Raw genomic sequence first — 14,518 nt, 5'->3', positions numbered from 1 at the left:
AATTACACTTACATGCCACTGAATCTATTAATAACATTCCTAAAAAATGCTTGTCTTAACCAGTTTATTAAATGCGTCTGTTTTACCTCTTTTTCAATAATGTTTGTCTTTTTCCCTTAATATTTTCCTTAAATAATTACACCTAATGACCAAAACAAACAATGGAAGTAATAAAGTTTACTTTCCCACCAAACCATTTGTCCTCTAATATCGACATCAAACCATATTTTATATTATGCTAATCCTGTCCTTTAGTTTATTTAACCTGCACCAACAGCAAAGTTATGTAAACTAAATGGATAACTAGAGTTTGACCCGCCCTTTCAAAGGGCAGATAAGATTTTTTTTTTATCATCATCCTATGTATTGATCTTCTTCGTTTGTTAAATGTTTGAGATTGGTCTAGTCAACAAATTTATTAACCCGTCTTTTTATTCATCAATATGTTTATATATAATGTTTGTTTTTTGATTTTGGTTTTAGGTTGTTTTACTTTTTGGATATCGAGTTCAGTTTGATTATAGTTTTTTCTTTTTTTGGTTCAAGAGATATATAAACCGTTCAGTTATTTATAAAAATAACTTAATATAATTATACTTGTGTTTACCCGACCCGGATCTATGGGCTTAGTTTTTTTTCCAAAGGTTTATTTACTGAAAATTAGAAATTTCATACATGTATTTTTATTAAAATTGTTTTTATAGATACATAAATTAAAATTAATAAATATAATTTGTTTAAAATAAAATAACTCATTTACAAAACCCGTCATTATTAATTTTACTTATATTTAAAACTGTAAATTATAGTAAAAAAATATTTTTAATTTTTATATTGATCAAAATTTATTTTATTATTATATAAATAAAATATAACTTCATTCAACCCGTATCATACTATATCGAATAATTTTTAATACTCAATTTAAATATGTAATTATTTCTTATTTTATATATCTTACTTTAATATTTTATTTTTAATACGTTGAAGTATGTGATAAATTCATGAATGTATGTTATTCTTTAATTTTATGATTTATAAAATAATAAATTTATTAAGTTACTTTATATTTATAGTTGATGTATTAATTTAATTATAAATATAAACATTATGGAATATATATTTTTATTCTATAGTGAAGAATTAATATTTGTTAATAATTTATTTAATATAAATTACGAATTTTATTATTTAAAAATAAATATAAAAAGAGTTTATGTTTACATCTTAAATAAAAAGACATTAAAATATTTTTTATAATAAAATCTTAGAAAAAGATACTTGACAATATCTTTTTAGATATCTTATTTTGAAAATATTATTTAGTTAGTTGTAAGAGAAAAATAGGAAGTTAAATCAATTCTATTTTACCAATCTTGAAATATTAATAGATATCTTTTAGAGTAGAAAAATATTATATGATAATAACTAATGAAATTATTTTAGTTGGACTGTTATGACTTTTTTTATAGTCCAAAAAATAGTCGATAAAAGTTTTCATGTTTTAATAGTATTGACTAGATTCTGATCCGCCCTTCAGAGTGCGGGTATATTTTTGTTTTTATTTTTTTTTAACAATTTAATTTTTATATTTGTATTCTAATCATATCTGTGTTTTTTTGTGTAATCATATTTGTGTATACTTTTTAAAAAATATATTAGTAAGAAGTTTTGATAATTGTATTGAATTTGTGATGTTGCATAACTATACACTTTACCAATTTTTGTTTAAATCGGATCTGGATCTGCAGTTAAACTGATAAACCAACAATCCGGTTTGTAATTTGTTTGTGTTTTAGAAAAAAAATATTAATTAATAATCCAGTATAACTCAAAACCGGTTGCCAGTTGAACAACTGGTTGAACTAATAAGTACTAGATTTTGACCCGCGCTTTCGAAGCGCGGAATATTTTACAATGAAAATTTCACTAATAACTTAACAAATATTTTGTAATTTAAAAAGTTGTATTTAAAATATTTTTGCATTTAAATCAGTGTTTTTAAATTCGACCCGATTGTGATTATACCGGTTAATCCAGAGATCTGACAATTCAATTTAGGTTTTTAAAATATTCATATTAAAAAATCACTAAAACCCGAGACTAACCGATTGAACTGATGAATGACCGATATGTAATCTAATTGGATTTAAATTGTAATAGTTTCATAATTTGTAGTCTTATAATCCAAATTTTATAGTTCATTATTTGCGATTTATGAAATTATAACGTTTCTACAAATTTTAAAGAGAAAATGATAGATATAAAATAACTAAGATTAATTATTGTATTGTTTGAAAACATTGATAGTAGTATAAAAATATATTTTGGAAACATTGATAGTAGTATAAAGAAATAAGTATATTGTTTGGAAACATGGATAGTAGTATAAGAAAAGTAACATTAGTGATTTAATGTAGGTTTAACTATAAAATATTAAATGTGTATTTAATTTAAAAACTTACAAAATAAATGTTAGGTCCAACAGAATGTTTCTGTTTTAATAAGATAGATTTTTTATTATTAACGCATATAATTTTTAGTTGTATTATTAGAATGTGTTTGTATTCTAATTTGGAAGTTATGCTTTTATTTTTGATAAAATAAGATTATACAATCTTGTGGATCATGAATCTATTAACAAAGTTAACTGTTGTGATTTGGCATTGGTTTATTTCGTTATCAATTATCTATTATAATATTATGTTTTATATTTAGATTATTTTAGATTTAAAATTTATTTTCTTATTCACATTAGACATTAATAATACTTAAAGATTTTCAGTTTATAATATAACTCGTAAACTGAAATTTTATACTGCTTGTTTAGGATATAACTCGTAAACACATAAGATGTTGCTAGATTTTGAAAGCGTGGGATTATTTTCAAAACATTTCAAAATTTATTTAATATAAATATGTATTCTTATACATTTAGATTTATAAATGAAACATTATATTGAGTATTTTAAAATCCGATCCGGCCCGCAGTTAAATTGACAAATTGTGTGGTCTCGTATGTAGTTTGGTTTAGTTTTCAAAAAAAAATATTATTTAAAAATCCTATAAAACCCGTAAAACAACTAAAACCCGGATCTGGCTACCGGTTGAACTGATATATGATCCAATATGAAATTGGTTTGAATTAAAATTATTTATAATAAATTAAATTTTCATCTTGTTATAAGGGTAACTAGATCTTGACCCGTGCGACCGCACGGGTATTTATTTTATGTTTTAAATTTTTTTTTGTATTAAATGATATATTTATATATTGATCATAAATTTAGATCGAAAACTAATTTTTTGCAGTTATAAGAAAAAAAAAATTTTAATAAAATGTTCTTATATAAGTTCAATTATCATAATTAAAATAGTATAGGTGTGGATCATAATGCTTTCGAATTCCAAATATTTGTTAAGAAAATAATCTCACTCGGTATTTAATTTTAAATTTTAATATGTGTGTACTAAATGTTATATTTGTAAATCATATTTTAATAATTTTGTGTTTAACGTAAAATGTATCACCGACACTGGAGATCACCTAAACAAATCTAAGATATATAGCAAACAAAGTTTTTGAATGATAAATATGATGCATTAGTTATAAAATTTGTAAGAAAAAAATAATTTTTAGACTTTTAACAAATTTGTGACATATAAAAATTAAGATTAAAATTGGTAAGAAAATGAAATGTAATATAATATTATATTTGATCTAACTGCTAATTTATTATAAATGAGATTACGTGTTCAATATTTTCAGATTGGATTTTGACAATTAGTTTTATAATTACTGTAGACTAATGAGAAAGTCAATGGAGAATATTTTTCGAAAATAAATAAGGTGATTATGTTTCTATATCTCGTAGTAGGGATGGGAGTTCGGATGTCCATTCGGGTTTGATTCAGGTCTCTTTGGGTTTTAGGTTTTCAGGGTAAAAGGTCTTAGCCTTGTTTGGGTATTTATAATTTCGGTTCATGTTCTGGTTCAGATAACTCATTTAAATTGTTTAAAAAATTAAAATTATTAAAATATAAAGTAAAATATATATAAAAAAATTGAATAATGTATGCCAAAAACTTAAACTTAATATAAAAATTGGTTTGGTTCGAATATTAAAAGATAGTGATGGCACAATAATTTTTCTACCATACCATATGCGATTTTTATTATCATTAAATGTGTTAAATTTAGAATTAGAAAATGTATTTATTAAACTGAAAAGACAGCAATTAATAAAACTATAAATAATTTCGAAATTGATTTAATAGAGAAGGAAAGTTAAATTTATATTTTGGACAACACATTAACTCAACTGAAAAAGACAAACATTAAAATAGGTAACTTAATTTATATTAGGACATCACATTAATTCAACTGAAAAACAAGCATTAAAATAGGTAGCTTATTTAATTTTCAGTGGCATAGTAGTGTAAATAACTTTGAAAACTTAGGGGCAATTTATAAGGGTACTTCTCTTTTAATAATATAGATAGATTAATATTCGAGAGAATGCATACTAAAAAGAAATATATTTGAGCATCAATAATTTGAATATGTTTATTACAATTTAATGGTTTATGTTTGTAAATATAATTTTCATTTATTTAGTTAGTTTACTTTTGTTATTCACATGTTATTAGATTTTTTGATGTTTTGTTTATGACTTATTTTAAATTTTAATTTAATTTCATTATTCGCATTAGAAATGTAAATATTTAGTATTCTTAATCTTTATATATATATATATATAATTATGTTTTACAACTAATTAAACCATTGATTCATACTCTCTTGCATCAACTTATGTTAATGTAATATTTTATGATATAATTGTGTTAATATATTTGTTGAATTAGTTAATATTTGATAAATATATTATATGTGTTTGAATAACCCGTAAAATATATTAATCCAAATGCAAAAAAAAAAACAATTTCTTCAAAACCGTCACTAAATACATAAAAATATAATTCTTATTAAATTAGATATACATATACATAAATATATATATATATATATAATAATATATTATTATATCTAATTTAATAAGAATTATATTTTTATGTATTTAGTGAGGGTTTGAAGAAATTGTTTTTTTTTTGCATTTGGATTAATATAGTTGTATATAAACGAATTAATAGACATATATAACTATTTACTACATTAATAAATAAAATATAATTTATTTTTATTGAAATTTCGTATTTATATAAATTAAATTCATTAATTTTAAAAAATAGATTAGTTAATTAATTCCTTAATTTTAGGCATGTTGTATATTTAATTGCAATTAATTTAGATATATGAATAGAAGTAATAGGAAATATAATTAAATTTTATATATGTATATATAAGAGGAATAATAGGACCAACCTAGACTTTTTTTGATAGTCCAAAAGTAGTTGATAAATATTGCTCATGTTTTAATAGTATTGATTTAACTCATCGAAAACAGATAAACTAACAAACATTTTTCATGACCATGCCAACGATATGAATAAGATCTTAATTCTTTCTTCCAATGTGACAAACTATTATATGCTAATTATTCTATTTCATATGTTATATTCTTTATTTATGTATATTTTCTCGCCACCAAAAATCTTCTTCAATGAATTCGAATTACACCTACAATCAAGGAACAATTAGTATATAATCTTAGCCTTTCCAGTTTCTAATCATATATAACCACTAAGTTTTAAATTAAATACAAATATATGATTAAACACAAAATTCAAACTAACAACTAGCAAATCTTGTGCCTTCCTATTTTTTTTTGGTTTTAATCATAACACACATTAAACAAAATCTTCTACTTAAAAATCCCAAATTTATTATTACATATAAATAAATATAAAATAATTTATTAATAAATTATTACTATATTGCTTTCATAATATAAGTCCAATTAATTGTAAATATTGGATTTTTTATGATGCACTGCGATATAATAGACGATTAAATCACAAAATATAATTACTCAAAGTAATAAATAAAAATTTAATTTTAAAATGTGATAGTAACAATTATGTAATACATTTTAATTTACACAAATATATATATATATATATATATATATATATATATATTATACTATTTTTACAAAGAAAAAATTTAAAGTGAAAACAAATATTTAGACGGTCTCGGGTTAAACTCTAGAAATAAACAATAACATTGCAAAATTATTTTTCTTTAACAAATTTATTTTAATATAAAATATAATTCCAAATATGTTTATATACTTTATGTGTATATAAATTTACTTAATTTTTTTAAGGATGCTAAGATTTTGGAAGTGGAAAAGATTATGATCTACCCCTATATTGTTTAGTTAGAAAATTTAAAATATCAGAATATTTTATTAAAATTTTAATTTTAATTTTTATTAAAACTGCATAAATTAAAATTCCAATCTTTATTTATGTTTAATATTACAAATATATCAATTAATATAAATAAAAACTAAGAATATAAAATAAATATCCGGTCGGGCGGGTCAAGGTCTAGTATACAGTTTTTATATTACAAAACCAGACAAAGTTTATTTGCCGTAAATCCGATAATGAATTTTGCTTAACCGGAGAAAACCGAACTAAAAACCACGATAGACGACACACCGTACTAGAAAACTGAAAACCTTAGGATTGTGAGTGATGACACGTGATCGTTTCGGTTCGGTTCACCCGAGTAAGAAGCGGTCCCGACACTTGCATAGAGCTGTTATTCCGAGACAGTGTAGCCAATTCTCGAGAGCCAGCAATTCCCTAAAAAGAGTAAAAAACTATCTTCTTCTCTGCTCCGTCCGTTCTCGTCGTCGTCGCAAGCTACGATTCTCCATTGCCAGTAGGTAAGATAAGCCTCCTCACGGTTCTCTTCCATCTTCTGAAAATTATGGTGAAAGTCATTAGCTTTCCTCTCTGACTTCTTCCCTTTCCCACCGTTGTTGATATTTTATCAGATCAAAAGCTCGCAACTTTTATTTTTTTTATTGTTGTGAATTGAAGAAATCTCTGCTTAGATTTAGAGATGGCGGCTGCTTTGTCCAGCAAGTTTCTTAAAGGAATCGCTAGCCTTCACTCTCTTCGTTCTACCAGATTGGTTAGTTTCTCTTTTCAAAACTCTTTCTTTCGATGTTATGTATCTGATGATGTTGCTCAATCGGGTTTCTCTTTTACAATCTCAAAATCCACTAAAAGGTTGTTTCTTTTTGTATGTTCTGCCTGTTTTGATTTTGGGGTTTTCAATTGATTTTACATGATAGTTGAATTTTACAAGGATATTCAAAGGTTTTGTTCATATGGTTTCTGTTTTTTTTTTTTTTAATCAATGTAAAATTTTATTCAAACAAAAACTTTTTTACAACTAGTGCAACATAAATGAAATTTCCAAAGACAAACAAAATTAAGGGTCTAACTGGTGACCACCTCGGGAATAATAGGAACAAAAAGGAAAAGAATTGATGGGAATAAAATTATGGGAATGATGAGGAACGGTTATTCCATATCAAATTTGGTGAGGAATAAATTTGTTCTTTAATTCTCTACAATAAAAGGAATGAGAAGGAATGAAAATGAATGACTATTCCTAATGAATGGTAAAATTTGTTAGGAACATTAAGGAATGCATTATTCCTCTTCATTCCTTGGTCACCAGTTAGACCCTAAAACTAACACTTTTTCTTCTCATCTTGCTAATCTCTTTAAAAGTCAATTACTTCAAACTTCAATTTTCCCTCTCAAGCTTGACCATATGAAACAAGTCAAGCTTGGAAATGCCATGGAGTTCTCTTCATTAAAACCCTCATTAGAGAAAACCCTATTGGGACAAAACTCTAATGGGAGGAGGGGGGGGGGGGAAAGAGTAAGAACCCCATGGCTAGGGAACAAATTGAAGTTATCCATAAAAGACTTTTAACCTTCAAAACTCTTATTGGAACCCATTCCAAATAACTCTCTTCAAGATTGCTCCAAATAAAACAGATGCTAGCTTGAATCCTCTTCTTTCTTGACACAAAACGAATCATGAGTTTTGCTGCGCACCAAACCAAGTCATCAGACCTTCCTCAAAATAGTCTCCTCTCCCCTTTAGTGATAGAAGCTTCAATCTCATGTTCTTGTCCACAATCTTTATCAGACACTCTGTATCTCTCGGTTTCTCTCCATGCCTGCGCGCATTTCTCTCCCACCAGATTACATATACTGTAGCTTGCAGTATATAGCGGAGAATAAAAGTCTTTATGGGTGATATCCATGATTTCGAAACTATAGTTATCAACTCACTCCATTCCACAGTGAACTCAGCTCTCATAAGCCCCTCCATCAGCTTTCTCCAAACCATCTCTGAGTATTTACACCCGAAGAAGAGATGAATACATGACTCCGAAGCTTCATTGCAAAGGACACAGTTTGTATTTATTGTGCTATTCCACTGCTGCATTCTATCTGCAGTTTGCAGTCTGCCTTTAATAGCCACCCACATAGTGAAAGCATATTTAAGTGTGGCTTGAGGAAACCAAATTCCCTTGTGCCACGTACAACTCTGTTTCACATTGCGAATCTGATTCCAAGTTTTGCTTGTTGAGAAATTATTCCTGAACTTCCCTTCCGCATGCTTCCATAACACAATGTCTTCATCATTTTCAGTTTCAAGCCTTCTGATTTCTTCTTCTATTTGGTTTAAGATATCAACTCTGTGATTTCTTCTTCTTCTCATTTTCTTTACTTCTGCAACTGAGTAATGATCAGGAACACCGAAATCAAGTGGACCTCTCTCTCCAAGTAAATCTTTTAAGATACCAAATTTGGACCATCTATCATACCAAAATGATGTATCTTCTCCATTGTGCACCTCCTTTTTTAGATACTGCTTTGCAAGATCTCTTAGCTTTAGTAACTTTCTCCATACCCAAGAACCTGAACTGGTATCTCCTTTAATAGACCAGAAAGAGCTTTTCCTTATCAAGTAGCACTGAACCCAACTAACCCACAAAGATTTCTCTGCCGTTAATCTCCATATGAGCTTCAGGCCATAAACTTTATTTAGTTCCTTCAAAGGGCGAAGTCCTAACCCTCCTTCTTCTTTTGGGAAACATATATCATGCCAACTTACTTTTGCTTTTGTTGTTTTAAGATCAGGCCCTGACCAAAGATAAGCTGAGCAAAGACTTTCAATCTCTTTCAAACAACTACTAGGTAGTCTAAAGGCTGCCATCCAGAAGTTTGCTAAGCTTGTAATGACGGATTTAACATATGGTTTCTGTTTGCAGGCATCTGCATCATATGTCAACCAAAATGGGATGATGAGATACTCCACTACAGTGCCCAGCGATTCAGACACGCATGATGATTTCAAGCCTACACAGAAAGTCCCTTCTGGTTCTACAGACTCGCTAAAGGATATCGTTGAAAATGTAAGCTGTGTGTTGTTTTGCAGCTGGTTAGAGTTGTTTGCTGATGGTGTTTTAGCTTTTTGGGTGTGTATTAGGATGTGAAGGAGAATCCTGTTATGATCTACATGAAAGGAGTTCCGGAAGCTCCTCAGTGTGGGTTTAGCTCATTAGCCGTTAGGGTTCTTCAACAATATAGTAAGTTTTTGATGTCTACTTTGTTTTGTAGATGAAAACAGAAACATTCTTGAAGATCAAGAATTGAAAAACGCTGTGAAATCCTTCAGGTAAGGGATTATGCTTCGTAATGAGAGAGCTGTATTTGCCATATTTGTTCTTCTGATAGTTACCTTCTTGTTCTGTCATGTGTTGTTCCTTAAAGCTTTGGCTAAAGCATTTCTTTACTAGTCCTGAATCTGATCCGTGAAACTTTCTTCTGTGCAGCCATTGGCCTACGTTTCCACAGATCTTTATCAAGGGAGAGTTTATTGGAGGCTCAGACATCATCCTTAACATGCACAAGGTAAACTAGTTTCACCAAGAGCATAATAATACCCTTATGTCTTATTGTATTTCCCCATTGTGTTTTCTTATGATCTCAAGTCAATTCCAGGAAGGTGAACTGGAGGAGAAGCTTAAAGATGTCTCTGGAAGCCAAAAGTCTCAATAAACTTCTAGAGGTTTTGATTTGATTTGACTTGAATGAAATTAATTTATGTTTTTGTGTTTGATGGACGGCAATAATGTCATAAGAAACTCATAATCTTTTGAATCTTGGTATGACCAAACCTTTATTCCATTATTTATAACCATGAATAGAAAAGCAGAAAACCCAGAAAACCAAAAAATAAATCACAAAACAGTTAAAACAGAAAGTGCCGTATACCCCAAGAAACCCATCCATTATATATAATATTTTCTAACACCATGTATAAATAGATATAGAGATGCTTTTGAAGCTTAACGCCATCCCTCAAGACCAAGCCTTGAAGCGAGCCAGTGAACCACCTCGTCCATTTCCTTTGGAACCGTGTAGTGACCTAGCCTATACAATCAAAATGAACCTCACAATCTCAGACCAAAATTGTAAAGCAGACTAAACTGATAACTTTGGTATACAAGTTACCCTTCATATGGTTTGAACACAACTTGTCTGAATCCAGCCATGGCAAGTGAATGCGCTGACTTTTCTCCAAATCTGTAAGGAACTACATCATCCGCTGCAACCAAAGAACATAACAAGAGGAAGTAAATTAGATTCCATCGAACTTAATATTGCAGAATGATGTGTGTACATACAAGTTCCATGAGCAAGTATAACTGGTATTGATGCAGCACGCCTTATAGCCTCATTAGAACATTCAATTTTGCTCCTTAAGCTTCTGCATTGTTATGTTAGGTTTTCAATATCTAGTCTATGTATAAACTAGTGACATGAAGGGGTTGAAGAGAATATCTAATAAATACCTCCAACCAGGAAGCCAACCACTAAGTCCTACAGTAGCTCTTAGGTTTATGGTATAAGGATGTCCGGATCCATAACGTCCAAGAGCATAGCACGTCGTGGAGTAGAGAGCTATTGCTGCACCCATACTGAAACCTCCAATCCCAACTTTGACTGAAACAAACAACATATAGCATTTTCAAGTTAAGCTAAAGACTGTGGATGGACTGTATTGAGGCTGGTGAGAGATATTTATCACTCTTGGTTGGCTTACCATCTGTTGGTTCAGTTGATAAGAGGTTAGCAATATGTGCAGCTGAAGCATCTAAGCCTTCTATATCATCATGAAGATCCTCAGAAATTTCCCCAACGTCGAACCCTGAGAAGCAAAGAGTTTGGTTGCTATCGTTTTCAGCCATCCCTTATAAAGAATGTTTTCTTGAAGTTTAATACAAGTTGAATGATCTTACATGCAGTGCAAGGGAAGCCGCCAAGAAGAGAAACAGGACGCGAAGGAGCAGTTGGACAGATCCATTTTATCTGTGACCATTCAATGAGAGTTCAATAATACAGAAAATTAACTTCCAAAATGTTGTTTTCATGGATCACTTACGTTTGGAAGAGGCAGGCTCTCCAAGAGCTGAGACGAGCTACATAGAGAACAGAGACAAAGTGAGATTCTGTTTATCAGAGGGACATTTTGTTTTGACCATAATGATCTGCCTCAAGAAACGGGCATTGATACAAGGCAAGTGAGAGAGTACTATATACCTTGAGCCATTGTCTCCAAGGCCGTGCAGCCAAACAATAGTAGCTTGGTGTTTTCCTTTAGGCCTTACAACATAGGTCCTTCCAAACTCATATCCTCTTGCACTTCTACTACCTACAAAGATTTTGCCAGAAACATATTAAAACTAAGTAATCACAAAAACAGAGGTTTTACTAGCACATAGTAATAAGCACTTCATAACTCAGCACCAGACACAACATAAACATAGAGTAAACAAGAAGTAGAAAACAAACCAGAACCCATGCTTTGATTAGAATAGCTCATTGTTGTTCAATAGACTCTTTTGTTTAACACTCAGGTTTGGAGACTTTGTACTAGTTTTTAGTGGAGAGTTTTTCAAATATCACAAAACACACACAAAATGATGGAAAATATAAGAGATGGTAAGGGAAGGGAAATACCTATTTATAGAGAAGTTTTGAGGTGATGTTGAGAGGAGAAGAGAAGGAATAAAAAGAAAAGATATGTGAATCTGAATCATTCACTGTAGGATGTTAAATGTGTACACCAGCTACACAAAAACTACTACTCATAGGGTAAGCATACATGCAAAATTTCTTTCTTTATATATTAAAAACAAAAGAAACAAATCTTTTTGGGAACAGAAGGAATCAAAATAAAAACCAGAGCAGAGGTAGCTGCAAAAAGAGAGAATCAATGCCTACTTGTGGGCAGTGGAGGAAAAATAAACTCTACCCCGTAAAAGAATATTAATTCTATATATTTAACATAAGTATATTACTAGATACATGAGGGTATAATCCAAAACTGAAAAAGAGAGAAGAAAAGGTAAAAGAAAAATCTTCTTGTTCAATCATTTGTTTAATGAAAGTGAGAAAATTGATGGATACCCATTAACCAGAAAGCTGAAACTTTCTCAGATAAAAGGATTAAAATTTCACAGTGGGACGAAGAGATTACATTTAAGGTTTTTTTAGGGTTCTTGGATTTGTAAAATCCAAAAGCACTGAGTGTCATGATGATGCGAAGGAAACATCAGTGACCAACCTGGACTTCATGTGCGGGAAGCAGTAAAATCAAAAAGCCTGTGGTCTTTTCTCATATCATTCAACGCTTCTTTCATTACCCTCTTTTGTTTGACACTGTAGAGGTATCATGGCCAACTATGTTCACCCACAGTCATTTTTCTTACTGTATAGATAAAACGATTTTATTTGACAACAGTTTAATGTTATACTAGATGCATTTGATAACCTAAACATTTACATATATATATGTGTGTGTAAATGGTTTATATATATGGCCGGCTCTTCTAATATAGTACTTGTACTTTTATAGGTTTAAACATGGGTTAAACATTTACATTTGTTGTTAACAAGTTTTTTCAATAACATGCACATGGCAGGAGACCCTAATGAAAACATTTGTTTTTAACTCCCAAAAATTTTGAAAAGTTATTCTTACGTAGATGGTTTCAAATTCTTAAAAATGTTTATAATCCCCAGAATTTCAGATCTGATCCTAAACATGCATCACAGATCGCATGCGTGTTTGAATATTGGACGGATAACACGTCAACGATAATAACATTACATTGATTTTGTTAAGAGTTTTTTCTTTTGTTAAAACTCAAAAAATATTGTTAAAAGTTTCTTCATCTCTTTAGTTAGCAATAATATAGCTGTTTATTTTATAAACCCGATCCGGTCAGTTACGAGAGGAACATATTTAATGCTACAGAGATGATTGGTTTCTATACTGTCTGATCCGAATTTGAAATATTTTCTGATTGATGTTAAGAGATAAACCTATAATTTTTTACAATCAATTATGTAAAACCACTTGGGACAAAACCCAGATCTAGACTGATCAAATAATGATAATTTAATTTTTTTAAAGAATTGAATCCATTATTGATGTTGGTACATGATAGGCTCCAAGAGATTGCCAAATTCAGCTGTTTTTAGACATTGCATTTTCTCTGTTTAGTAAGTTTGGTCCACTTGAATTATTTAGCGTTTAGTTTTCTGATCAGTGGGAATTTTCAAGGGTTGGAAATTTATTAAAATTTGCATTTTACACACGTGTTCTATTTTGGGTGAGGTTAATTAGTATTTGCATTCGTTTTATTAAGAAAAATAAATCAAAAAAAAAGAAAAACAACTTTAGTGGGAGTGACCTACTAGATGATAAAATCCCAATGGGTCTGACCGCCTGAGACTCTGAGCAATTCAATATATTTGAAACAGTGTAGCCGATCATATTCGAAATACTGTTTTATATTGCGATGAAACTGCCCACTGACTAAAAATCATGTATCAAAAAAAAAGAAGAAGACCTTGTCATATATAAAAAAGGTAGAATAGTGAACACTGAAAATGGACATGGTCAGATGGATATTGGATACGTCACGTAGCATACGCGTAACAATTGACTTTTGTCTCAGTTTCCATCTCTACCACAAAGATCTTCATAGATTTCATGGTATGATTACTATGTATCTTTCGTAAAGAAAATACCAACTGTTACCACTTAACGAATTATTAATTTTTAAATTGAATAGTATAATTTTATATTTCTGTTAAAGTGCACGCAAGTGTTTTATTTGAAACTTTAGTTAAACATTTACAACTTATTTAACAATTAAACATAATACGCGAATAATGCTCTTGGAGTTATGCATTAGTTAATTACGTTTGAACTGTTACTTCACATATTTCTTTGTAGTGACGGCATCAAATTACAAAACTTTTAACAAAGGTCAACTTTTGTAAGCAAACCATATTCTTGCGATCTTTTTTTCACTTGTATTTAGCTTTTGGTTAGTCAACTTTTAGTGACCCACCGCTTTCATTAAGAAAACAACTTCAATTGGTGGTGAATAGTCAACCAATATTAAAAAGTTGATTTAAAAGCATTTACATTACG

At 29.4% G+C, this 14,518-nt stretch overlaps 2 protein-coding genes across 4 annotated transcripts; one reads left to right on the top strand and one right to left on the bottom strand.

Annotated features, from left to right (window-relative positions):
• Positions 1-6,642: 6,642 nt before the first annotated feature.
• LOC108805427 (monothiol glutaredoxin-S15, mitochondrial) lies at positions 6,643-10,197 on the top strand. Of its 3 annotated transcripts, none has more exons than XM_018577475.2 (7): positions 6,644-6,857; positions 7,015-7,108; positions 9,276-9,419; positions 9,494-9,593; positions 9,625-9,682; positions 9,840-9,918; positions 10,009-10,197. In XM_018577475.2, the coding sequence occupies exons 1-7, from the start codon at positions 6,664-6,666 to the stop codon at positions 10,063-10,065; spliced, it is 726 nt and encodes a 241-aa protein (XP_018432977.1). In that variant the 5' UTR covers positions 6,644-6,663; the 3' UTR covers positions 10,066-10,197. The 3 variants fall into 3 exon arrangements, with proteins under 3 accessions (XP_018432975.1, XP_018432977.1, XP_018432976.2); XM_018577474.2 differs by having other exon boundaries at positions 6,648-6,857; positions 9,494-9,551; XM_018577473.2 differs by lacking the exon at positions 9,625-9,682 and having other exon boundaries at positions 6,643-6,857.
• On the bottom strand, positions 10,142-12,017 carry LOC108805426 (uncharacterized). The gene is made up of 9 exons (XM_018577472.2): positions 11,863-12,017; positions 11,611-11,722; positions 11,453-11,489; positions 11,310-11,379; positions 11,114-11,218; positions 10,863-11,013; positions 10,695-10,777; positions 10,522-10,615; positions 10,142-10,440 (listed from the first exon to the last, which is right to left on the bottom strand). The coding sequence occupies exons 1-9, from the start codon at positions 11,891-11,893 to the stop codon at positions 10,356-10,358; spliced, it is 768 nt and encodes a 255-aa protein (XP_018432974.1). The 5' UTR covers positions 11,894-12,017; the 3' UTR covers positions 10,142-10,355.
• Positions 12,018-14,518: the final 2,501 nt, after the last annotated feature.

This window comes from Raphanus sativus, chromosome 5 (genome assembly GCF_000801105.2).
Source record: "Raphanus sativus cultivar WK10039 chromosome 5, ASM80110v3, whole genome shotgun sequence".
Lineage (NCBI taxonomy): Eukaryota > Viridiplantae > Streptophyta > Magnoliopsida > Brassicales > Brassicaceae > Raphanus > Raphanus sativus.
Note: the sequence above shows the minus strand (reverse complement) of the source record. Positions and strands in the feature narration are given on the sequence as shown.